This window comes from Monomorium pharaonis, chromosome 3 (assembly GCF_013373865.1).
Source record: "Monomorium pharaonis isolate MP-MQ-018 chromosome 3, ASM1337386v2, whole genome shotgun sequence".
In the NCBI taxonomy this organism is placed as follows: Eukaryota; Metazoa; Arthropoda; class Insecta; order Hymenoptera; family Formicidae; genus Monomorium; species Monomorium pharaonis.
In genome coordinates, this window is record NC_050469.1 from 2,014,514 (window position 1) to 2,039,818 (window position 25,305).

General features: G+C 30.3%; 1 protein-coding gene across 2 annotated transcripts in view; it reads left to right on the forward strand.

Annotated features, from left to right (window-relative positions):
- The window catches only part of LOC105838379 (S phase cyclin A-associated protein in the endoplasmic reticulum), a 65,399-nt gene that overhangs the window by 2,152 nt on the left and 37,942 nt on the right, over positions 1-25,305 (forward strand). For both annotated transcript variants that reach the window (XM_012683899.3, XM_012683900.3), the window contains exons 3-10: positions 34-1,334; positions 4,559-5,301; positions 6,408-6,888; positions 7,250-7,432; positions 7,522-7,773; positions 8,222-8,662; positions 10,370-10,479; positions 10,543-10,666. In XM_012683899.3, coding sequence (XP_012539353.1) covers positions 34-1,334; positions 4,559-5,301; positions 6,408-6,888; positions 7,250-7,432; positions 7,522-7,773; positions 8,222-8,662; positions 10,370-10,479; positions 10,543-10,666 — 3,635 coding nt within the window. The remainder of the gene's footprint in view (positions 1-33; positions 1,335-4,558; positions 5,302-6,407; positions 6,889-7,249; positions 7,433-7,521; positions 7,774-8,221; positions 8,663-10,369; positions 10,480-10,542; positions 10,667-25,305) is intronic.

Sequence of the window (25,305 nt, forward strand, 5' to 3'; positions counted from 1 at the left end):
TATTTAATTTGAGCATATAACGTCTATATTTAGAATTACAGGCACGATACTGGGCATTTCTGTTTGGAAATTTACAAAGAGCGATTGATGGTATCTATCAAACATGTGAAGAGGATGAGAACATCTCCGAGTGTAAAGAAGTTATTTTAGTGTTGGAGAACTACACGCGAGACTTTCATAATTTAATAGAATGGTTCAAAGTTAAATGGGCCTATGAAAATTCATCACCACCACTACGACGAACTCCGTTGGCTTGGGAAGTTAGGAAAACGTCCCCTTGTCGAATGTGGAATTCAACCATAATTTCACCAAAATCCACCAGTCCCCTGCAGAGAGCGAGTCCAACGGAATCAGTTTGCAAGAGTCCGGTTGATCAGATATGTGAAAGTAAATCGATTGTAACAGACAATAAAGTTAATCATGCTAAAGAGGATTTTGTTCACAAATTATTGAAAGATAATAAAAACAATGTTTGTAAAAATTGTTCTTCCGATATTAAAGAGAAACGTAAAAATGGAATGGACAAGACAGTAAATCAAACGGCAAATAAGGAAAAATCGACGCCGACGAAAATGTCTAACAAAGTTTTTGTGAAGCAAACGGTGCAATCAAAAACGAATAGCTTCGTGGATCGCAGGACGTTAAACGACAATGCAACATGTGATTTGAAGAATAAAATAGATGTTAGAAATATTTTTAAGCAAACAAAGGACTGTTTGCATGGCAACGTAAAGCTAGTTGATTCTAATTTATCTGCGGAGAAACAAGAACAAACGTGTAGAGGTGATAAAAATGTTCAACTGAGTTTATGTACTAATTGTGAACTTATGCAAAAGGAATTTAATGGCGTGAAAGATGGTAAAACAGATGGGAAAAGTATGGATAGCAAATTATTGTGTAATAAAAATAGTGGACTGGAAAAGAATGAAATTAATACCAAAGTTAAGAAAGATAGTAATAGAAAGTGCGAAAGCAACATCAATACTGAAAAGTTAAGTACAAAAACAGCCATTATTCAGAATACTTTGGAGAAAATAAATCAAGTTAATTGCCAAATAAATAAACATTCTCATGAAATTGAATCTAAATCAAATACTAAAGATATTTCAAACGCGTCTAATAATGTAGATAAAAACGCAATTAGCGTAAACAAACTCGCCTATTCAACTGTGTCGCAAACAAAAAGAACCCAAGTACAGTCGTCTTTACCCGAAACTCCAAAGTTTATTAGAAGTAAAACTTGTTTAAGTGATAAAAACCTGCCTACTTCAAGTAAAAGAAAGCCTGGAACATCTGTTATTGTGAGAGGATGGTTTCAGACTCCTGAAAATAAGGTATTTTCCAATGTAATATTTTAAATTGTTAAATTGTTATATGTTTATAAGCTTGTGTGAGCACACAGTAAATAATAGATTTTAATTTCGAAGATTTATGTAAAAGTATTTTACATATACAAGGTAAAGAAAAAGTATGGAACTGGTAAAATAATTCTAGTTTGAAATATGTGAAAAAATGTTTTGTAGAGTACTCTACAAAAGTTGTAGAGTTTTAACAAATGTATCAAATAGCGATACCCATTTGACTTTGAGCGCAAGTATGGAAAAGCTTAATGTTAACTTTAAAAACAAAGTTAATAAGCCTAAAACTAAACAATATTAAAATTATGAGAGAGAGAGAGAGAGGGGGGGGGAGGGGGAGAGAGAAAATGTGTTATGTAAGTCCACGCAGAAAGGGGTGTGTAAGAGGTACAGGAAAGGATGTGATTTTTGATTTTGAGATAAATATCCATAAATGATTGACGTCAGAAATGTTATATATTAAATCACAAAAACAATATTTAAATTTGCAAACTATACGGACTTTGCTTCCAATAGATTTGTAAATGATATGGACTTTCTTGATCAGGGATGCTTTCCAGCAACGACATGGTGCGACACAAAGTATATCATTCTATCTTTTTTGTTTACTGGTATTGAAAGAAGATAGAATGATACTCTGTGTTGCACCATGTCGTTACTGGAAAATACCCCATGTCTACATCTCGATTACTCAAAATATTAGGTTAGGCAAAATATAAACATTATTTATTTCGTGACCTGCAATCTCAACATTTGATTATTCCTTGTTTTACTTTTTGACCATCAACGCTATTTATTCTCTTATTTTGTTCTCTTAATTTATTTTATTCGATTGACCACATAATGATTGACTACATGATTTGTAATAGTTTATTGCAATGATACGAAGTGTAAGACTACGAGGATTAACGGATTTTTCATTCATCTGGCTAATTCGGATTGATTATCAAATATTTAAGTTTATCCTTACATATAACGTCGAATACAGATCAAAATCTTCTCGCACTCTACATTTACATTATCACATTCTTGAAATACTGTTGATTTTAAAATAAGTCGAAACGCGTACGGATTATAATGTAACGAACATATTATTTATGAATACATTGATATGTTAAGTTTTAATTTTTGATATCTTATTTTTATATATATAAAACTTTTGCGCACCAACTTCCGCGTTGGATCCGTCATATCCGTTTTCTCTCTGTCGTGATTTCAACTCTAAATTTTTAATGGAAATCACTATTTTTTGTTCAATATTTTTGTAGCTGACATCAAGATTTTTGTAGCTGACATCAAGATTTTTTAATACATAAACACACAAAGTGCAGTGAAACTCCTCTTGATAAAATATTTTTTGAAATATAAGTTGTTATTCAAGATATAATTAAAAAATTTAAGTATTGTTGGAAATCTGAGGATGTGAAGCTATTAAATACTAGAGTGATGAAGCGCACAGTCCTTATTTTGGATACACTCACATATATACGAGAAGTGTAAGTTTAATTACCTTCATACGATATCTCTTAAATAGAACTGCTAATAGTACCTGCTGACAGTACCTCAACTCTACCAACTTATATTTTGGACATTACCTAAAAAAAATTTATTGTAGTGTTTCGAAAAGATTTCGATGTCAGATACATAAATATTGAATAAAAAATAAAGGTTCGTTAATTTAATTTGTGAAAGTATGCATTCTGGTTTCAAGTTGTGTCTGTATTTCAAGAAAGTTGCGGTATGCTGTTTGTATGAGCTAGAGATAGTAAAAATTAACACGAATTATTATTATTTATTAAGATCCGTTATTGACCGATATAGACAAATTTTATCGTTTATAAAAATAGAAGTTTATGTTTAAAATTTTTTAATTGCCTTTGAGCTTCTTTAACTTAGGCTCAAGATTAAATGGGTATTACTGTTTGATTGAGCATTTATTGAAACGTTATGACTTTTATATGAAATATTTTATTTTTAGATACTTTCTTCAAGCTAGTTTACTGATAAGGATATTTTTTTCTCACTTAATTAAGTTCAATAACCCACTCATCCAAAGACTACTATTGTGCGCTTGATTATTGTGGCGAGAACGTTGCGTAAACACCGTGTATTTAAATCTTACTTTTGACTAATCTACATACACAAATTATTGTGCAATATTGTGAATGCATAAATTAGAGCGTTTATATTTTTCTATCTTTTCTATTAAATATTTTCGAACACGAAAAAATACCAAAGAAATAAAAAAGTAACTAATAACAAAGAATTAATTGATCAAACAAGTACACATTAATTTTTATATTTAATATATTTTAACTTATAACAATTTCATTACTTATTCTTGGCCCTCTCAATAATTTTTAAACAAGTTAGATGTTTTGTAGATGATATTATAAAAAACATCTAAAACATATTCTGTACTATTTCTGCACAAAAAAAATATTTTATAAGTTTGATGAATTTTTTACAATCACATTTTTTAACATAAATATAAGTAATCTAGAGTCTGAGACTGAATAATAAAATTATAAAGTTATATTTTGCAATAACTAGATAATAATTTTGGGAGAACATCTTTTTTAGACGTATATATAAACTGTATACTATGGCTGCATTCCGATATTACTGCTAGTACTGAAAATCTATAGTATACGTAACGTAAACTATAGATTTTCAGTACTGGCAATAATATTAGAACACAGCCTATGTTGAGTATTGTATTAATGTATAATTAATATAATTAAGAGAAGAAAATATTCTTGGTTAAAGAGAATCTTGGTACTTAATATATTTTTCGCAATAAGTTTTTTACCGTTTTTAAGCTGCTTTTAGCATCGTAATCGAATTAACGATTAATTTAATTTTGATATTAATTTCTCAGTTCTATGTGTTTCAAATCCGATAACCTGTGTTGACAATTAAAACTGAAGATATTTAATAATTAACACTGAAATTTTATTGATTCTTTAACTAAAAATTGGTTTTTTTTTCTCTTTACAATTTATTTTTATTATTTATTTTATTATTTATTAACTAGTTTTTATTTATAGATTACTACCTTATATATGTATATATTCTCATTTATATATAGAAGGTTTTATAGATATTTTTAGATTTATATAAATTTTAAATCTAAATTAATTAATAAGTTAATTTGAATATATTATGTATAATTACATACAAAGAAAAATTTTTTCCAGTTATCAGAACAAAATACTTTAAAAAAAGATGAAAATAGAGACATGAATGGATCTGTAGAAGTTTTAATCAAACAAACAGCATCTCTAAAACAAAAAGATGAAAATGATGGTTGGCAAACAGTAAGGAATCGCTGTAGAAGAGGCAGCACTCATAACTTGAACATGTCTACACGATTTCATAAACCAAGTACTGCTCTATCATTGCCAGTTTTATCAATAAAAAGTCCATCAGAAAAGCTGAAAAAAACTAGTTATACTCCCGACGGAAACAAGCAAAAGAAAAAGTGTATTGTAGGGAAAACTGGCAAAAATATGAATAACGAGGTTGAGAAAGTTAAAGGAGAATTTATAACATCTACGATTAAAAGTAATTTTGAAGACACATTGAAAAAGAACACGTTAAATTTGTGTGATACTAATTCGACATCAGTGATCGCAGCCATTTTTAAGAATGATGCAGAATTACTTGAGAAACGTATACAACAATTTATGACCGCTCAGGCAGAAAGAGAAAGAATTATCTTGGAAGAAGAGAGGAAGACAGAAGAAGCAGATTCTCAAAGATCTCAACAGCTGTCAGATGAAGAAGCGTCTTTGAAACGCCAGATTTTGGAGTTAGAATCCACTGAAATTGATGTTGACACCGAAACAGATGAAACGGATGGTGAAATGGTTCTCGAAATGGAAGACGAGCCTGTAGTATCACTCAGTGCTGTCACTGATGATATTAGTTTAGAAGATAGGTGAGTACAAAAAAGATTTTTTTGTTTCGAAAGTATTGTTTTGTTACATGTACATACATACATGGAAAGTTGTTTTTTTACGCGTCTTTTTTTTGTTTAAAAATGCTTTTGTTATTATACTCGTATGTGCGCGACACGCCTACAGTACGTATGCTCTCGCTGAATTATCGATGCTTCGTTTTTGTGAATCTATAACTTTAGCTAATTTGTCAATTCGTGTTACTCAAAGATATCAAATGGCATCATGTCAAGATCGCATAAAAGAAGTGATGATACGATTAATGTCAAGGTCTGTAGATGAACGACGGGAGGGAAAGGAAGGTCTTCGCATTTATATTTACACATTGGCCCCAACATGGCGGGGCCAATACAATATACTGAGGCTATGTTCCGAAATTCACTGTCAGTACTGAAAATCTATAGTTTATGTAATGTGTACTATAGATTTTCAGTACTGGCAGTAAATTTCGGAACGCAGCCTGAATATACCAATTCTATCTTCCCCAGTCTTCCCTACCTTCCACTTTTACTACTACTCATTCACTCACTCTTCTCTGCACACACTCACATAGACACTTTGGCTGCGTTCTGATATTCACTGCCAGTACTGAAAATCTATAGTGTATGAATATCGGAACGCAGCCTTCGTAGCCCTAAAAAGGCGCTCATGCAAAGATCTTTCTTCTCCTTCCGTCGTTCACCTACAGATCTTTGCGAAAAAGACTACAGAGAATCTTTGCTACAAAAGTCAAAAGAAAAATATTTGAATATATGTACATATAAACAACAAATGTAAATATATTATTAAGTTAAAATTTTTTTTTTGAAACAAAAGAGACGCGTAAAGGACGACTTTCTACGCATATGTAACAAAAAAGATTTTTTAATCTAGTTTTTTTTTAACTGCTATGTTTCTAAAGTCTTGATGTTTAATTTTGAGATACCCTGTATATGAAACAATGATGTGAAATAACTGTTAAATTAAATGGAATATATTAACTTTAATTTTATACTAATATTTGATACTGTTTTAATGTTTCTTTGTATATATATTATTTAGTATTTGATAGAATGGTTAAAAATTGTTAACAAAATGAATGTTATAGATATGAAAATATGTTAGAAGGAATGTCTTGGGCAGAACGAGTTGACACTCTTGCACAATTACGTGCACTAGTAGCTCGCCATCCAGGACGTGCTTTAGAACTGCATCAGAAATTGTCATCTCCATCGCGAAAAAGATCGCTTCCTGAAACATTAAGAAGATATCAAGCGAAACAGGCCTGTGCTCAGCATAAACGTCAAAAGTTACTTATGGAGAAATCGCAACGGTTACGAGAATTATTAAATAAAGTGGAAGATGTCAAAATTGCAAAAAGTCAATTAATAGAGGACAAAAGAATCAGAATGGAAATGAAGCTTAAAAGGGCAGAAGAAAATAGGACACAACATTTATTAGAAATAGTAAGAAAAGCACATGACGAGGACTCGAAGTTAAAAGAAATTGCTTTTATTAATGAACTGGAGGCGCAAAATAAGAGACATGATTTTATGGCATTGTGTCAAGAACAAGAAGAAAGATTACAGGTATGTGAATACACACACACACACATACACACACAATATATTTAACCCGTAACTACATTTGTGGGGTCAATAATGATCTCAAATGGCTATTTACTCAGTATACGTTCGCTGTAAGAGAATGTGCACCCAGCACTGACTACTAATAGCGGTGAATTAAGATTACATTGAAGCGCATAAGCATACAATTACATTATCACAAGATATTAATAAAAATATTCATGAATGTAGTTAAGGTAATTGGAATTAACGAATGTAGCTAAGGATTAATAAAACTATTCAAGATTTGTTTTAAACTTGTGAAATTGTACAATATTAATATATGTATATATTACTATTATGTTTTATGGCTTATTATATATAGGGTATTCAAGAAGAACGTCAACGTCGACAAGAGGAAAAAGCTGCTAAAGAAGCTGCAGCTGAAGAACGTCGAAGGGCTTTGGAAGCGGAGCGGCAATTACGAATACAGAAAATGAAACAGGCACGGCGGGAACGTGAGGAAAGAGTCGGCAAAATGCAGCTTGAAAGAGAAAAAGAACGACAAGTATACATATACTCTCATTGTTTATGTACTATTGACATATCTTTATTTTATAGGTGGAAATTCTAAATTACCGATTTGTAACTTTGCAGGAACTAGCCAGAGAAAAGGCACGAGATCGTGAAGAACGTTTGTCAGCACTTCATGCAGCTCAACTAGCTAATCAGGAAGAGTTGCAGAAGAAAATAGCACAAAAGCAGCAAGAATCTGCTAGGCGACATGTGGAGAACATTGAACACATTCGGCAACGTGCTGTTGAGTCTTCAATTTTAAGATCAGAGGAAGTGCCACCAATTCTTAAATCGTATCCCGCTCAAAAACAATGTTCTCTATGCGGCACGATTGTAAGTTTCTTACATAATTACGCAGCATAATCATTTTTTTTTTTAAGGAAGTCTATATACTTAGATTAAAATAAGACTTAACTTTATAAATTATTTTTTATAGGAAAATGGATAATGATAGAAAAATTGTGTTTATTTCTTTACAAAGATCATACTTTTTTTATTTGACATTTTGTGCTTGTGTCACTTTATTTTCTGACGAGTTTCCTATGGGAGTAGCAGTAATCATTCTAAACGTCGTTTTTAAAAACAATTTTGGTAAACTTGAAAGACAATACTATTTTATATAATTTTTAAATAAAATTTAAATGTTAAAGAAAAATAATTTTGACAATAAAATAAACACGTTTCTCTACATCACTATTTTTTAACGAGAAATTCGCAGTTAAGTGTTGTTTAAGTGTATGCGTCCCTTTAATGGGACTTACTATTTTTGTGTATTTTACAGATATCTAATGAGGTGCTTCTTCTAAGTCACTTAAAAGGAAAGACACATCTTGAAGCAGTACGAAATGCACATGATAATCGTGAGCCATCGCGAGATGAACTTCAGCGTTTTAATATTGCACAGATACGGGATGTCCCTGTTTCCATGATTAATAATACTAATATGAATAAGGCTGCAAAAGAGAAGCAAAAGGCGCTGAAACGTCGATGCAGAAAAATAAAGCAGCGCATGAGCTCGCGCGGGCAGGAATGGGAGGACAAATACAAAAGTGAGACTAATCAAAATTTTTCCATTGAATCGACTAATAAAGCTAAATTCAGACGAAATTTGAAAGAGTTAGATAGATTATATAATAATCATTCAAAATCAGCATGGTCGAACATAGCACTTGCCACTTTGGAACGCTGTTTAGGAGAAATTGTTCGAGCTTTCTCTAAATCGGTAAGTCCCGTATAACAAATAATTTCTCCAATAATAAACATTTTTTCCATGTTACTTTATCTAATTGAATGGTTTCTTACAAAAATCAAACAAGTTTGACAATTTTTGGAATATAAAAATAACTTCTCATTTTCAAATTGTTTATTATGTAAATATATAAAATGTTTCACCGAGCATATTATAATAGTTTTACGCGCGCTGCCCGGTATACTTCTCCGCCCGCGAGTCAACTGTCGAATTGGCGATGTCGATTGGCGGTCAGCTGTCTGGAGCCGGGCAACGGGAATTGACGGGAATAAACAAACAGTCATTAAGAGGCATCGAGCCAGATCGGTCGTTAATTGTAAACGCTAAAGCCGGGTCTACAATGAGTCAGTAGTCGGTAGTCGGAAGTCATAAGTCTTAACCTAAGTCGGTGATTCTATAATTGTTCACATACACAATGAGTCGCTTTGCAAAGAGCAATACTGGCAATGAGCCGATACTGGCAAAGCATATGATTGGCCAATCGTACGAAATTCGGTGTCTGTAGTCTTAGAAGTTGGCTGTTGGCCAACTCTACCGATTCACCGATTCAGACTCACGATAGCCTTTCCAACCTCGAACCGACTTAAGATTGTGACTTAAGACTACAGATTACCGACTAACGACTCATTGTAAACCCGGCTTAAGAATAAAGCTGTTCATTAAGAGTACGGAAGAGTATCTTTTCATTTCCGCGAGCGCGCGCGTAACAATAGATATAAGAACAAAATGATAGAATTTAAGGACTTATTTTAAGGATTTATTAAAAGAAAAAGAAAACCTTTGAACTTTGTTTAATTGTTATATAAATTTTATATTTATCTCATATATTTTACATTTATCTTGTTTTATAATATTAATGATAAAGACGAAAAAATAAATATTATTTAAAGTATAAAGCGCAATAGGTAATTCCGGTGTACATGTCGTATCTATGAAAAACTTAATTTATCAAATACTATTTGCTATGTTTAAACTATAAATAAAAAATTTTTCGGAGAAAGGGGGATTTTAAGATGCTCTTGAGCATCGGTATTTAGCTTAGTAACTGTGTTAGGGCCGAAGCACAAAACATGGTGTAATGATTAAGACAGTCGTAGTGCGACAAGCTTGTGCGTTGTCTACGTCTACGACTACGACTGTCTTAATCACTACGCCATGTTTTGTGCTTCGGCCCTTACAAATCTAACGAAGTAGTAGATAGTATAAAGATACTATAAAGACACAACATTGACTGCATGTAAATTATTCTTACTCTTTCTATTTTTTCTAACTTCTGTGAATCCTTGCGCGGTGTAAATACTCTAGTTTTTGATTTTTTATTTACAAAAATTTATATTTTTAACGAAAATATTTATATATTTTTTATATATATTTTTCTTTTTTAATTATTTTTGGGAAATATAATAAGTATAAGAACAAATAAATTTTGAGTAATATTTGACAACCTATTTGAAAAATAGGAAAATCTTTGGACTTGTTTGATTCTTGCAGAAATTCTATATTTACTATCTTTTGTATTTCTCGTTTTCTTTGTTTGATTGTTAGAACAAAGTTATTTATGATGTAATGCTACTAATAAAGAATGAATTCGCATGATTATAACATGGATTTGTTTGGTTTTTATAAAAAATTCTTTAATTATTTATAATAGAATATAATATAATAATTATTTTATTTCAGTGTCCACTTGATCAAGATGTTTTTAGATGCTTGAATGGATTTGACACTCTGACAAACTTGTTGAATTTAGGTTTAAATATGCAAAATGCATCTCATATTTTACCAAATAAGTAAGTATAATAAACATTTTAATTTTGTTATTATGAGATTTTTATTTGTACTTGAAATTTTAGAGCAATTGTATCGCTGTGTCGAGTTTACAAGGCAGGGATCACTGGAAACATCGAAAGCACAGAAGCTATCTTGCTGAGTAATAAAATTCTTGTTGTTCTTGATCTACTTTTACAACGTTTAGAGGTAAGTTTATATTTCAATAGTGATTATTAGAATATTAATCATCGCTCTTATATTAAGATTTGATATTTAAAATAAACGAAAAGTAAAAAAAAAAGTATTCCTCAGAGAATAATCTGTATTGTTGCTAGCATATTGCATTAGATTAAATAATCAAAAAAGTTCACGCGGTTGTTTGTGTATGGTCATATTGTTTATTTTTATATGGTGCTTGTATTTGTGTAGTCGGTATATTTTACTACGAGTTTTTCGACAACGGTCAAATAATTATGGTTGATTTATTATATGCAACTGGAACGTGCAAATGATGTGTTACTTCAGAAACAGTGGTTAATTAACCCTCAGGCATTCTGGGTTACATTAATCTATATTAAACATTGTGCTATTGTTAAATGATTAGGAATTTTTACTGAAAAAAAGAAAAAATAGAAATCTGTTGACATTTGTATTGCACTTACGTTGCGAGAGTAACTGTCATTGCGATTGAATTTTGACAGCTGTCAAATTTGTATAGATGGTTATCTATACAATTCGTTGTAGTTTATTTTTAAAAAGTGTGTTTAGTAATCTAAAAATTTTTAAAAAGTAGTGTTTAGTAATCTAAAAATAATGTCGTGTGCCATTAGTGACTTTTCTCTATATATGTTTAAAATATGTTAAAACAATTTTTTAATTATTAATATAAATAACCTAAAAATAATATCATGTGCCATTAGTGACTTTTCTCTACATATGTTTAAAATATGTTAAAACATTTTTTTAATTATTAATATAAAAGTTTTGCTTTCTTCATTTTTGTGCATTTTAATTGTGTAAGAAATTTTGCAATTCTATAAAACCAATCAGGTTGTGTTATTCACAGCTATCTGAAAATAACACAAAGTTTTCAAATACATAATTCTTTTTTATCAAAGCTTTTAGACTTCTAAAGCATAATATTATTTTTTCATGTAATCCCTACTGGAGTAAGCTAGTTTTATACGTATAAAGTATGAAACTTTTATATAAAATAAATGTTCCGAGAAAACATCGAGAGCTTTTAAATATCTACAAGATATCTTATTAAAATATTTTTAAGATATTTATATTTATAGAAGATGTTTAAAAAACATCTTAAATGATATTTGTAAAATATTTGTCATATACACAAGATGTTTTTTAGATATCTTCAAGACATCTCCACAGACATCGGAAATAATATTTTAAGATGTTGAATTTTTAAAACTCTAAAAAATACAACTCATCTCAAGATATGCCAAGATATCTTTTTGTAGGCTGTTATGAGTTGATGCCAGTAGCAAGATTTTGTAACTCTTAGTGATAATATCAATTATACTGTATCGTTATATATTGTCATTGCACAGATATTATATATAGTAAAGATGTGCAATGATAAAATGTAACAATACTGTTGTTAAGAGTTACAGAATCTAACTACAAGAGCTGATAATAAAACTAACTTTAAAATCGATTCGTTTTTCATATGAAATTGTTCAGTTCGTAGTATGTTATTTTTCTATATTTGACGAAGGTTTTCTAACTTAAAATAGTGAAGACAAGTCACATTACTTTTTTTCCTACTTTTTAACAAAGGAAATAAAAGAAAGAGAAAAGTCATATGAATATAGTTTTTTCCAATATTTTGTTTGTAATTAAATTATTAAAAACTTTTATAAGAATTTTTTAAAGTCATTTTAGAAAATGGTTAAAAGAATATAGAGGAGAAGGTGGTAATATGGCCAGTGCGGATAATATGGCTACCTATATTATCTCAGTTATTAGAATTCTAGTAATTATTTATGATATTATTTGTTTAGTAACCTACTGTTATATAATGATGCTAATATGACAAAACACAACAGTCAACATTTGTTACAAAGCATTTTTACTGTTAAGAATTTCGAAAAATTTTTTAAATATATTTTAACATTTAATTTCGCATACTTCCTTATTCTTTTTAAACTTAATCGCATTATTACCTAAATGTATGTACACTTGAGTACTTTCTTATTATTTAACTCTTTATTCGGCTGTATATATTTCGAATTATACAAAATTAAACGATGGTATAGGATATAGGTGATATAGATGTTGTCAATATAGCCATTTAAGTGTGCTAGTAATATGATCACTTTTGAGATCTCCATATCGACAAAATTTCTCGATAAATCGATTAAAGACTTAATTTAAGGCTGTTATTTTTTTAAAATCTTTTATATGAATAAGGTTCTTTAGATTTAAGATTATTTTTATTTAACTTCCATTAAATGTGAATAAAAATTACCTATTTTGATATAAAAACTTATTTTATATAAATATATATATTTCTAACAAAATACTGTGACCTTTTTAAACAAAACCAATTTTTTAATGTTTATTTTTGTGGTGGCCATATTACCCTCTTTATTTCTCTTTGGGCCATTATGCAGTATCGTTACATTTTTATAAATAATATATAATATAATAAATATTTTATAACTTTGAATTGAAAATCTAATGGGCAACACTTTGATAAATATAATCGTAAAATTTCAACTCAAAACATTGATTATTAACGAAATTATTAAATAAAATATAAATTGGTAGCCATATTACCACCTTCTCCTCTACAAGTCGAAAAATTGGAAAAATTTACATTGTTTATATATATTAATCACGAACTTATTTTTAAAATTTTATGAAGTTTTTATATTATGTGAAATAATTAGAGAATTTCTTTTTAATTTAAAGTAGAAAATGATTTTTAAATCTATAGAAGCAATTAAAAGATTAACGTATTAAAAAATTAATTATTTGCTGGACTTGATTTCGATAATATTTTGTTCCAACAGTTTTAATGTCGAGTCAGACTCGAATATATATATCTAGCATTGTTAAATATTTAACTTTTTTGTTTCTGAATTTAATGACAAGGGGGCAAGTGTATATATTTTTTCTGCCACCACTATATATATATATATATAGGTCGGCGTCCTCCAGTACATGCTGCCCTCTAAGAGAAAGAAAGTCAGTTTATTTGAGTAGGAATCTGTAAATTTATCTTAAAATATTTTATTTGTAATTATTTTTTTAAAAGAGAGAAAAAGAATTGATTTTTTTATTGAATTGGTATACTTTTATTTTTGATTCTGCGTCGAGTAATCGCGTTTAAATGATTGCAACGCCAATTATCCTTTTTTTCTATTCGTCATCAATTCGTCGATGCACGAACTAATTTCGGATTACGATTGTAATTCGAAAATTTTTGTAAATTGAATTTTAGAAGTCACTGAAGTTTCGCTCTATATTTACCCTTATAGTACAAAACATTGCTGAAAAATTGCAGGAATGTTCCATTATTGCAACATATTTTACACAATCTTGCGGAAATATTTTAGGAATATTGTAATTGTAATATCTTACAAAAAATATTACATAATATTGTTATAATGTTATTTTGATCTCATGTATTTCCCATATTTTAGAAATATTGCAAACTATTTAACATATACAACACAGTTACATTTCTTGCAATTATATTTATATAGCAATGTTGCAACAAGATAGCAATGCTATAATGTAGTTGCAAATTTTTTACTGTATAAGTAGTAGTATTATGCTAAATATATATATATATATATATATATATATATATATATATATATATATATATAGTACCATTGTTTAAGCATTTATAATAGATATTTCTACATAAGTACATTATTAATAAAATAATAATTATTATTATTATAATTATATTTAATATATTTTATCAATTGATTGGTAATTTACAATTAAAGCATGTTTTTCTTTATTTTAAAAAAACGTAAGGCATTGATTAAATTACAATAAATTACCTTACTAATTAGTTGATGAAATACGCTGAATATAATATAAATACAAATAACCCTTCTACAGCATTTTTAGAATATTGCATTAAGATTTTAGAAAAATTTTTTCATAACATTTTTTGAAATATTTCAGAAATGTTGCAGAAATATTTCGAAAAATTAGCCGATATTTAAATGTTGCACAATATTTAAAAAATATTTAATTCAATCTTATAAAAATATTATTTCTACAACATTTCAGCAATATTTTGTGTTATAGGGATAATTTCAAGGGATTTCTAGGGGATCAATCATGTAACTTTGTATAACTTCACTTTTCACGTTGCATCTATTTCATATAAACTTGTTTATTATTCACGCGATCATGTGTAACTTTGTACATGAAAAGTACAAATCACTAAATATGATGAGTATATAAATATTAAAGGAATTATTAATATTAATACCTGTGATAGTCTTATAAGCATCATTATAACTTTAGAAATACGTGACACTTTTCATGTGAATTTTTTCAGCACCAAGTTTTATGACATAAAAGTTCACGTGAAAAGAGTGTTACCACGTGTCACATATTTCTAAGATTATGATAATGCTTTTAGGGCTATCGCGGATATTAATATTTGTAATTTCCTTCAATATTCGTGTTAATTATATTTAGCGACAGTATAGATAGAAACAAGTAACAGTCGTTACCAAAATACAGTAAAGGCTACAGTAACGATAAAGGCAGGTAACGCGTATTATACAGCTATGTTTTTATGAGATACAATATGGTTAAACAAATACTATCTGCACCGCGGTTTATAATTTCATTGAGAAATGTTTTAAATAATTATTTAGTCGCGATGTATTTTTCTTGCGATATTGTTAATAAGAAAAATAAAAGGCTATTTAATTAGAATATTTGTGTATATGTACATGTTATTTACGTATAATGTATATATTTAAAAAAAATATATATTTTAACGTAAAGGGGCAAGTAAAATTTGCTCTTTTTTTTAGAAAATTATTATTTTTTAGTTATTGCAAAAAAATTTGCAAAAAAAAGAACAATAAACTAAATAAAGCGTTAATGATATTTTTATTCTTTTACAGTCAATTATACCAAAATTGCATTAAAAAATATTATAAAATTTTAATAGTTGAAATATTTATTTTCTGGAAATCTTTGTTTTTATTTGAGTCATTGATACAGCATGTAAACGATATATACAAATTAAATTTTATTTGGTTTTATATATATTTTATTATGCAGGATAAGTCAACATATATCGTACAATCGAAAATAGTAATTCTACATTTCAAAATAAATATGATAGAATAAATTTTTTTAAATAACGTTTTAAAAGAAAGATTTTGAAAGTTAATCGAGTAAATGTGCATTTGACGTATTATTTTTTTAAATACATCAATTTCTGGAAAAAAGATCTTTTTTTTGTCAATTGTTTAACTAAGGTTAATAGACGAAGGTTTAGTTCTTTCGACGGGAGCCAAAGTATCGCTGATATTCACGTCGAACAAGCACAAATGAACACAACGAGTATCATCTCTCAAGCGAGCTAATGTGGTAGATAGGCATGTAGATTACAACTTGTTTTATCTCTCTCTCTCTCTCTCTCTTTTTCACACTCTCTTTTATGTCGTTTCGAGGTCGGTAAAGGGACGGTAAAGACGACGTGTCTCTGTCATCCTGTCTATTCTGTTCGACTTGTCAAAATAAGGATTAAGAATCTTGGGGACGATTTCACGTCACGCCTTTCGGACTCGTTTGAATGTAAGCACATATAGGTTCTCTGATAAATTAAAGGAATATGACATACTAATTTTGAGTGACTGCTTAGAGTTTAAAGAATAGGAAAATTGTACAAATTTTTTTACAAAGAAAAGTTATCTCGAAAATTAAGCTTGAGCCTAAACTGTCGATCTTTGAACCGTTAATTTAATAATTTAATAATAATTTTATAAAGACAAAACTCTCAACAATCTTCTTTAAGTTATTTTAAAGGGCAAAATCTCTATTTTAAAATAATCCTTGGTAAATCATACGCTTTTTTTATGAATTATAACGATTCAAAGATCAACAATCTAAACTTGTGCATAATTTTTTTATCAAAGAGTATATAAATCTTAATCTATATAATAAATAAATTTATAGCGACTATAATTTTGGCGTTCGAGCAATATATTAAATTTGCATTTATTAATAATGGATATACCGACACAATGTCGATATATTTGTAGTTGCTTTTATTACTGAATATCAACAGAAAATATTAAAATTCATGATTCAGATGTTATATTATACACTGTTAATTGAAACTGATGTATAGATTGTTTTTGTATTTTTACATTATTATTTTTTAAAGATTTTTTTTTACAAAGATTTTATTATACATATTATAAGAAAATATGAAACATACAAATATATAAATTGCATACTTTATACATTTCTTTTTTTTAATTGGATTCGCGGTTCAATTAATTAAAAATATTTGATCACGGCTTGCTGGTGTGCGCGGTTAGTAAAACAATATGGTTCGGTTTAATTCGATTTACACGCGTTTGGCATTTGTCATTTTGTATACGTCGATGAAATATCGAGTGCAGTTAATTACAAAACGGCAAATATAATTACTACGACTGATCGTTATTTTTTTCCTTCTCGGGCAATGTTCGAAGTTCGATATACATATGTCTTTATATAACAAAAAAAAAAAAAACATGCAAATCTATCGAAGAAGTAAAATCATTACATATCCACGTTCATTTTTATGTTTTTGTTTAGAATGTATAATGTGTGTGTGTGTGTGTGTGTGTGTGTGTGTGTGTGTGTGTGTGTGTGTGTGTGTGTGTGTGTGTGTGTGTGTGTGTGTGTGTGTGTGTGTGTGTGTGTGTGTGTGTGTGATTTCTCTTTTGTCTCTCTCTTTCTCTCTCTCTCTCTCTCTCTCTCTCTCTCTCTCTCTCTCTCTCTCTCTCTTTCTCTCTCTCTCAGATTATTTTTATTATTTACGCGATCACAAGCATTTCGTCGGCGTGAAGATTCATGCTTTCAACAGGGCGTATGATTACAGCAGTACCCCACGTACCTTTTCAACCCAGACGATCATCTCACTGTTTCACCACCGACGGGAATCCATCGGCGTGATTTCGCCATTGATTCTTCACGCTCCATAGATACGGCACTGGCGCCATCTCCTCTTCCTATTCCCTCTTCCAAGGATCCCCCTCTGCAAATGCATTAGCGGCGAGAGAGCTTTTAGTGACGTCACTCACATACAGATACGCACGTACGCACGCACGCACGCACGTGTCACGCGCTTGCTCACGCTCACGTGACGCATACATGTGTAACACGTGCAACACGCACGCGGAATAGAGCCCGGTTGTACCCGGTGAAAGGAAAGTCCATCCGCGCGAGAATGTGCGTGGGGTACTTCTGTTTCCACTTCCATCAAGCCTCGATTTCGAGGACCTGGTCTAATCTTTTGTCTCGTTTTTCTTTTTTCCTCTTTTTCTTCCTTCTCCTCCTCCTTCTCCTCTTCTTCCTCCTATCGATGCTTTTTAAACAATCTCTTTGCACATTCTGGAATGCGCGTTGCAATTTTTCTGCCGTCTCTTGACATAGACGAGATTTTTATGATTTCACGAGATCATCCGATGACGGATGATATTCTGATATCTGAATCCCGTGTCAGACATGGGGAGAGCTCATCCGTAAAAATAGCTACGAGAAAGTTATAAAATACTCTTCGTACTTCATATATTTAGAAATCACGTTTAGAGGAAAGTAGCAGAAGTAGAAGAAAATGTATTTTCGATATATTCTTATTTTACTTTTTTATTTTTATTGTGAGATGTATAAAATTTAATTACATTTCTTTTGATACATGTAAATTCGATTTATTTAATAACAGGATATTTTTTAAAATGTCCAGTACATTGATAAAACATGACATCGCTATTAGGCTTGAAAATAACGTTGTTTAATAAGAAATTACATAAAAATAATCGGAAGATAATCGGTTTTTATAGTAATTCTTTTTATAATAATTCTTTTTATAGTATATTCTTTTGGACACTAAATACGATCTCGTTTCCTAAATTGTTTTGTTATGTCACGAATTTGAGAGAGGTATTTAGTTTATAGTTAAATTTGCAAAAGTGCTATTTTAGTTCGACATTATAATTACGGTAAGACATAATCTGTTGGAAGTTTTATAGTTGTAATTAAAATTAACTCTTCGATTGTATACGGAGCTGTGGGTGTTTTTATGCGAGTCTATATTGCGTACAAAATAACATCTGCTCTTAATTATAAAATCGGCAAATATGCCTGTGTTATCTAAAAAAAGTAGATAGAAAAGACTCAAGACTTTAGAGCCATTACAAAGACTAAGATACTGATCAATGACGGATATGTAGAGTCGCTTGTCAAACTTACATGTAATTTTTTCTTTATGTAATAATTTTGTTAATTATTTATGACAAATGTTTTTGAGTGACAGATAAAATAAATAAACACTATTTATCATAATAGTTATAAAATATTCAACTACAATATTAATGTTTTATGAATTTTTTTAGTTTTTTAAAAATAATTTAAACAAAAATAATATAGAATGTGACTTACGTATACATTGAAAAGAAATAAAAACGTATATGTATAATCAGACAGCTAGGTATGTTATTAGGACTTTCAATCCTTAAAAATAATTTGTTATATAGATTTTGATTTAAATAAAATATGATTAATATATGATTTTATTGCGTTAAAGCAAAATAAATTGCGACTTATATATGTCATTAATAATTACTATATTAAATTTATTTTATATTATTATTTAGTCTTAAAAGTTTTGTATGTTGCTGAATACTCATCTGATATCATAGCTGATAATTCAAAATGACAGAATCAATAGAGATTGTAAAAATTATAAAATATTTGAATTTTTAGAATAATATTCATATACCTATATACAGGGAGTCCCAGAGCATACTGGTCACTGTTCATAAAAAGGTAGATGGGATCGAGATGAACATAAAAGTTCAATATTGTTGTGGGTTTAGTCTGCTAATAATCGAGATATAAATTTTTTAAATTATGCGAATGAGAGCGCGCCTTGCGCGTCGAAGGAAGGACTCGAGCCGCTCGAGCCATAGCACGGCCTACTGTTTCAAGCATTGGCTGCCGGCGGCGGCGGGGGAAAGAAGGAGAAGCGTGGCGTCGTCGCCGTTCCCACGTCTCGCCGCACCGCGCCTAAGCTCGCGTCGATGGCTGCTACGCACACTCGCGATTACATGACGAGATTATGAATTATTAATAAAAATAGGACAAATTTAAATCGTAATAAACTTTTGTAAATAAGAAAGTCGAAAGAGAGAAAGCGATGGAAACGTATGGAACCTGCAAATAATATAATATTTGCCGCATCAAATTCTCTCATCGTTTTTTATGGAATATTAAATTAACGAAGATTTATCACGATTGAATCTTTATACATTCTCCTTTCGTAACCATCTTATTAGAAAATTACGAAATGCACGAAATACTATCCTTAATATGCACTCTTTGTAAAATAACACGATAGAAAAATATTCACGTTTGATCTAACGACTTCAGGATAAATTATTCGATGCAACTTCTACGGTAATTATAAGTAATTAGAGATTAATGTTATGTCAAGTATCGTTAGTATGGTTAACAATAAATGATTTTCTCTTGTATATGATAGAGAACTTCGAATTTCTTCTATCGTTAATACATTAAAAGTCACTGAAAATCTATCGTAATTAATAATGCAATTAAAGGTAGAAGAAACTCTGAATTCTTTTATTCATTATTGAATTTTTTATTTACTCTTGATTCGTATGTAAAATTGAACTTTGTACTTTTATACTTTGTAATTTAGCAGGAATATCTTTCCCTTTAAAGTATTTACAGAAACACGATAAACGTCATTTTCAACAACAGTTCCAATCAATATTATTAGAGTTTTATTAAATGTCATAAAATTTTTTTAACAAGATTGCTATTTTTTAACATTTTTAACATTAAACACGATACGACACTCAGAAAGAAAGTATCGTGCTGATTATTTATCGCAGTTTTAGTGATAATTTTTGATAATTTTTTTTTCGATTGTGTGTAACACTAAAAATATAAAGAAATGATAATTGTTAAAATTTTATTCAAATTACACATAATGAAAGTAGAATAGTACAAACTAAAGATGTTGTTAAACGTGGTAATATTTATTGTATTTGTGTACTACGTAGTGTTTGAGAGGGAAAGAGGGGGAGAGAGAGAGATAGAGAGAGAGAGAGAGAGAGAGGGGGGGAGAGAGAGGTGTCATATTAAAATGCGCGAAATACTTATCCATAGTATGTTACACTCTTTGTAATAACACAGAAAAATATTCCCTCTTGATGTAACGATTTTACGATAGCTTAGGCGCGATGCTATGATAATTATGCTTAAAAATTAATGTTCAATATCATGTATTGTTAACACAACGAAGGATTTTCTTTTATAACCATAGAAAACTTACAGTTTCTTCTACCTTTAATTGCATTATTAATTACGACAGATTTTCAATGACTTATAATGTATTAACGATAGAAGAAATTCGAAGTTCTCTATCACATACAAGAGAAAATCATTTCTAGTTAACCATACTAACGATACTTGACATAACATTGATCTCTAATTACCTATAATCACCGTAGAAGTTGCATCGAATAATTTATCCTGAAGTCGTCAGATCAAACGTGAATATTTTTCTATCGTGTTATTTTACAAAGAGTGCATATTAGGGATAGTATTTCGTGCATTTCGTAATTTTCTAATAAGATAGTTACAAAAGGAGAATGTATAAAGAATCAATCGTGATAAATCTTCGTTAATTTAATATTCTATAAAAAACGAGAGAATTTGATGCGGCAAATATTATATTATTTGCAGGTTCCATACGTTTCCATCGCTTTCTCTCTTTCGACTTTCTTATTTACAAAAGTTTATTACGATTTAAATTTGTCCTATTTTTATTAATAATTTATAATCTCGTCATGTAATCGCGAGTGTGCGTAGCAGCCATCGACGCGAGCTTAGGCGCGGTGCGGCGAGACGTGGGAACGGCGACGACGCCACGCTTCTCCTTCTTTCCCTCGCCGCCGTCGGCAGCCAATGCTTGAAACAGTAGGCCGTGCTATGGCTGGAGCGGCTCGAGCCCTTCCTTCGGCGCGCAAGGCGCGCTCTCATTCGCATAATTTAAAAAATTTATATCTCGATTATTAGCAGACCAAACCCACAACAATATTGAACTTTTATGTTCATCTCGATCTCATCTACCTTTTTATGAACAGTGACCAGTATGCTCTGGGACTCCCTGTAGAAGCATTTTTTAATCTTTTTTAATTAACGGCATATTTAATAATGAGTCAAATTTATCAAAACATTTTTTTAAAGCTTTTTTTTGTAATTTTAGCTACTTGAAAATTTTTTAACTATGACGTATAAAGCAATTGTTCTTTATCTTTAACTTTATTAAACGTGTTTGTATATTCAATGTTTAAGAACATGAAGCTATTATATTTATTTTTGTGTTCCATGGCAGTCATTTTCTTCAACAACATAATTTTAATTAAAACGTAAGATTGCTCTGGTATTCACATCACGCCTTGATTCTGCGTAAGTCGTTACTCTGTTATTCGTTTTTATTTTGCATATTTTTTTGCATACCAACAGTGAAATGATAGCATTTGTAATACAACAGTCAAGAGGCACGTGTTTATTTTGACCATAATAACCTTACAATTACAAAATTTTATTTAGCTTGAGCAGACATTGGGAAGGAATTTATCTGTTTTACACAAGGCGTTTTGCCTTTATTGCTTATCCATTCGTACGGGGCAATCATGCAGCTTCGTATTTATCGTTAGATCGTATGGTATTATTACTGGCCAAGCACATCTCCCGTATACGATACGAGATTCTTGAGAAAATGGAAGCGAGAGAGTCACCTCGTTACTAAATGGACCAAAAAAAGACGTCGTAAAGCGCGCGACGATAAAAACTTGCCAAATTAAAAATTCAGCGATAAACGAGGATTATAGACGCGCGCGGGTCTTCCCGTGTTATCTTTATAACTGCTTGTATTGCCGTGTTTTTCGATGTATACCTATGCGTTTTCGTACGGTCGAAATACAATCGAACTGGAATCGCGAAGTAGAAGAAAAAAAATTGAAAACTTGAGTATGAATTTTGCGAGAAAATACGAGGTTTTGTGTTTCTAAGCGTATTTTGTTTTGTGTCAATCGTTCCTTTGCTATTATACTTGATAAATCGCAGCGTATCTCACGAACGAGCACAGCGGTTTTCTAATCGATCCGAAATGTTTAAGAAAATCGAGATAAAGGATCGCTTTAATTTATCCTGCCGGAGTCGGGACAAACTTTCCGGTCTGGACCATTACGCAAAGAGACGAATCACTTTAAGGGGTTCGCCATCCCCTTCTTTTCCCTCCCTGTTCTACTTCATCCTTCGCGAACGTTTCCCAATCTAGTCCGTCGACCAAACAAATCTACAGTTCCACGTAAATCGCTAGAAATTGTTCGATCGGTTTAGCCGTATCCCTCTTTCACTCTAGAATTTCATATATGTATTTATGCGTGACTGCATCCCGGTTGATGGGCGCGGGAAAAACGATTTCTCGATGACTGCAAACTGTATTCGTTGACCGTAAAATAAAAAGAGGGGAGAATACGTACATGTCCTCCGAGCTAGATGAATTGAAGTCCACGCGACGTACATGGTTCGATATATGTAAAGGAGATGTAACGATTTATAATAATAGAATGGTCACACTGTTAAATGTAAAATATAAATGGCATATGTGAGAAAATGCATATTGTAAAACCACAATTCTTTATAAATATAATGATTTTTTGGAAACTATATTAATTTGTATTTTTGAAGTACGGTATTGCAATAACATTCATGATTAAAACGACATAAAATTTCATACAATTTTAATAAATAACATTAATTAAGCTTTTATTTATTTATTTTTAATAATAAATTTGTAAAGTGTTTAAGACTTTTGAGTGGTTATTTAATACATTTAATTAAACGTTTTCCAATTTTTGGAAACTTCTTTTAACAATCAAGAAAAGAAAAGAATGATAATAGAAACGATTCCATGGATAGAATGTGAATGCAAAGGTATAAATTAATTGATCATAGAATCATAAAATCTCCATACTATTTCTCATAGAATTCTCTAAAATCTTCTTCTCATCGACTTGCTCTTTCCATGACGCTTAGTTTGGAAAGAACTGGATTAACATAAAAGCATCTCCCGTTTATGGTCGCACGTACCCCGATATATGCGTTCCTCGAAATTTCAACGTCTCGCTGGCGTCTTGTTTTCGTTCGTTTCGTATCAGAGAGTCTTGGCAGCCCTTTTTTCTTTCTGGATATGGATGAGGATTGAATTTGTCAAGGCAGTGGTCAAACCACTTTTTAATGTTTCGTAGGAGATTATTTCGCTACCGCTCTCATGAGCGGCCGGTTCGTAACATTATCTTTTTTATCCGAGAGACCCGCCTGGTACAACAATGGTTCTTAAAAGATTATGCGCGTCAATATTTTCTGCCTGCGGTGTATCGTGGATCTTTCCAAAATTAATAACAAGTGCACACTGGTAAATATAAAAAAGAATATTAATTTAAATTAATTTTTTTTATTAAATAACATTTTATTATTTGAATTTCTCTGTATGTCGTAATTTATTATTTTAACATAAAACCTTTGTGATTAACAATACAATCTCATTTAATTAATCCATTTCTGTAGTTGAACTGTTTGGTACAAAGTAAACAGCGTTTCTATTACATTTAATAAACTATAAACTTGAATCAAATTTGTGATACATTTTTTGAGTTAAGTTATTTAACTCCATTGCTTTATAATGAATTCGACATCATTAGTGTGCACTGGTGTGTATTTTAAAGCCATCGTACTCAAATCAACGTAAAGATAAGTGGTATGTGTCACGTTTGCCCTTAGATTAGATTAGTGCAGCGGCTTTAATGTGCACTAGTGCGTATTAGTGCAGTCTAATCAAATCTGCTATTAATTGAATTAATGATATATTGAGTAGGCGCAATGGCGGCTTATAGGAATTTAATGAATTTAATAAAAAAATCAAGTAGACAATTAAAGGCCAACTCAACTGGCATTTATTTAATATATTATTTAATTAATTAAATAGTTAACACAATATTTCGGTCTTGGTTTTGGGCTCTTATTAAGTGTTATAAAATAGAGATAATAATAAATCAAAAACGCATAAAACTAAAATAAAAAGGTAACAATTTTACCAAATGAAAACTACATCGTAATTATTGAAACAAACTTACGTATTTAACCAATATAATTAGATTTAAATAAGATCGTCAGAAAACGAAAAACAGTAGGACAAAGCGATAAGTATGTTATAACTGAAGTAATAATACAGTATAAATACAGTAATTGTCAGACTGATATAAAACAGATATAAAACAAGTAACGTATAAGTGTACAAAAATATCAAACCGATAAACAGTAAACAAGTCATATTCTTGATAACTCTATTATATATAGGATTTAGGCTTTCCGTATCCTTTTTAAATTAATAGTATTAATAGTCTTTTTTTAATGAAAAACATTTCAGCTACCTCTCTTTTTCGAGTGTTTTTTATGTAATGACACATGGTGTTGTATCACCTGAATTCGTGATTATTCGAAAGACGATGTAAGCTAACCACAGAGTG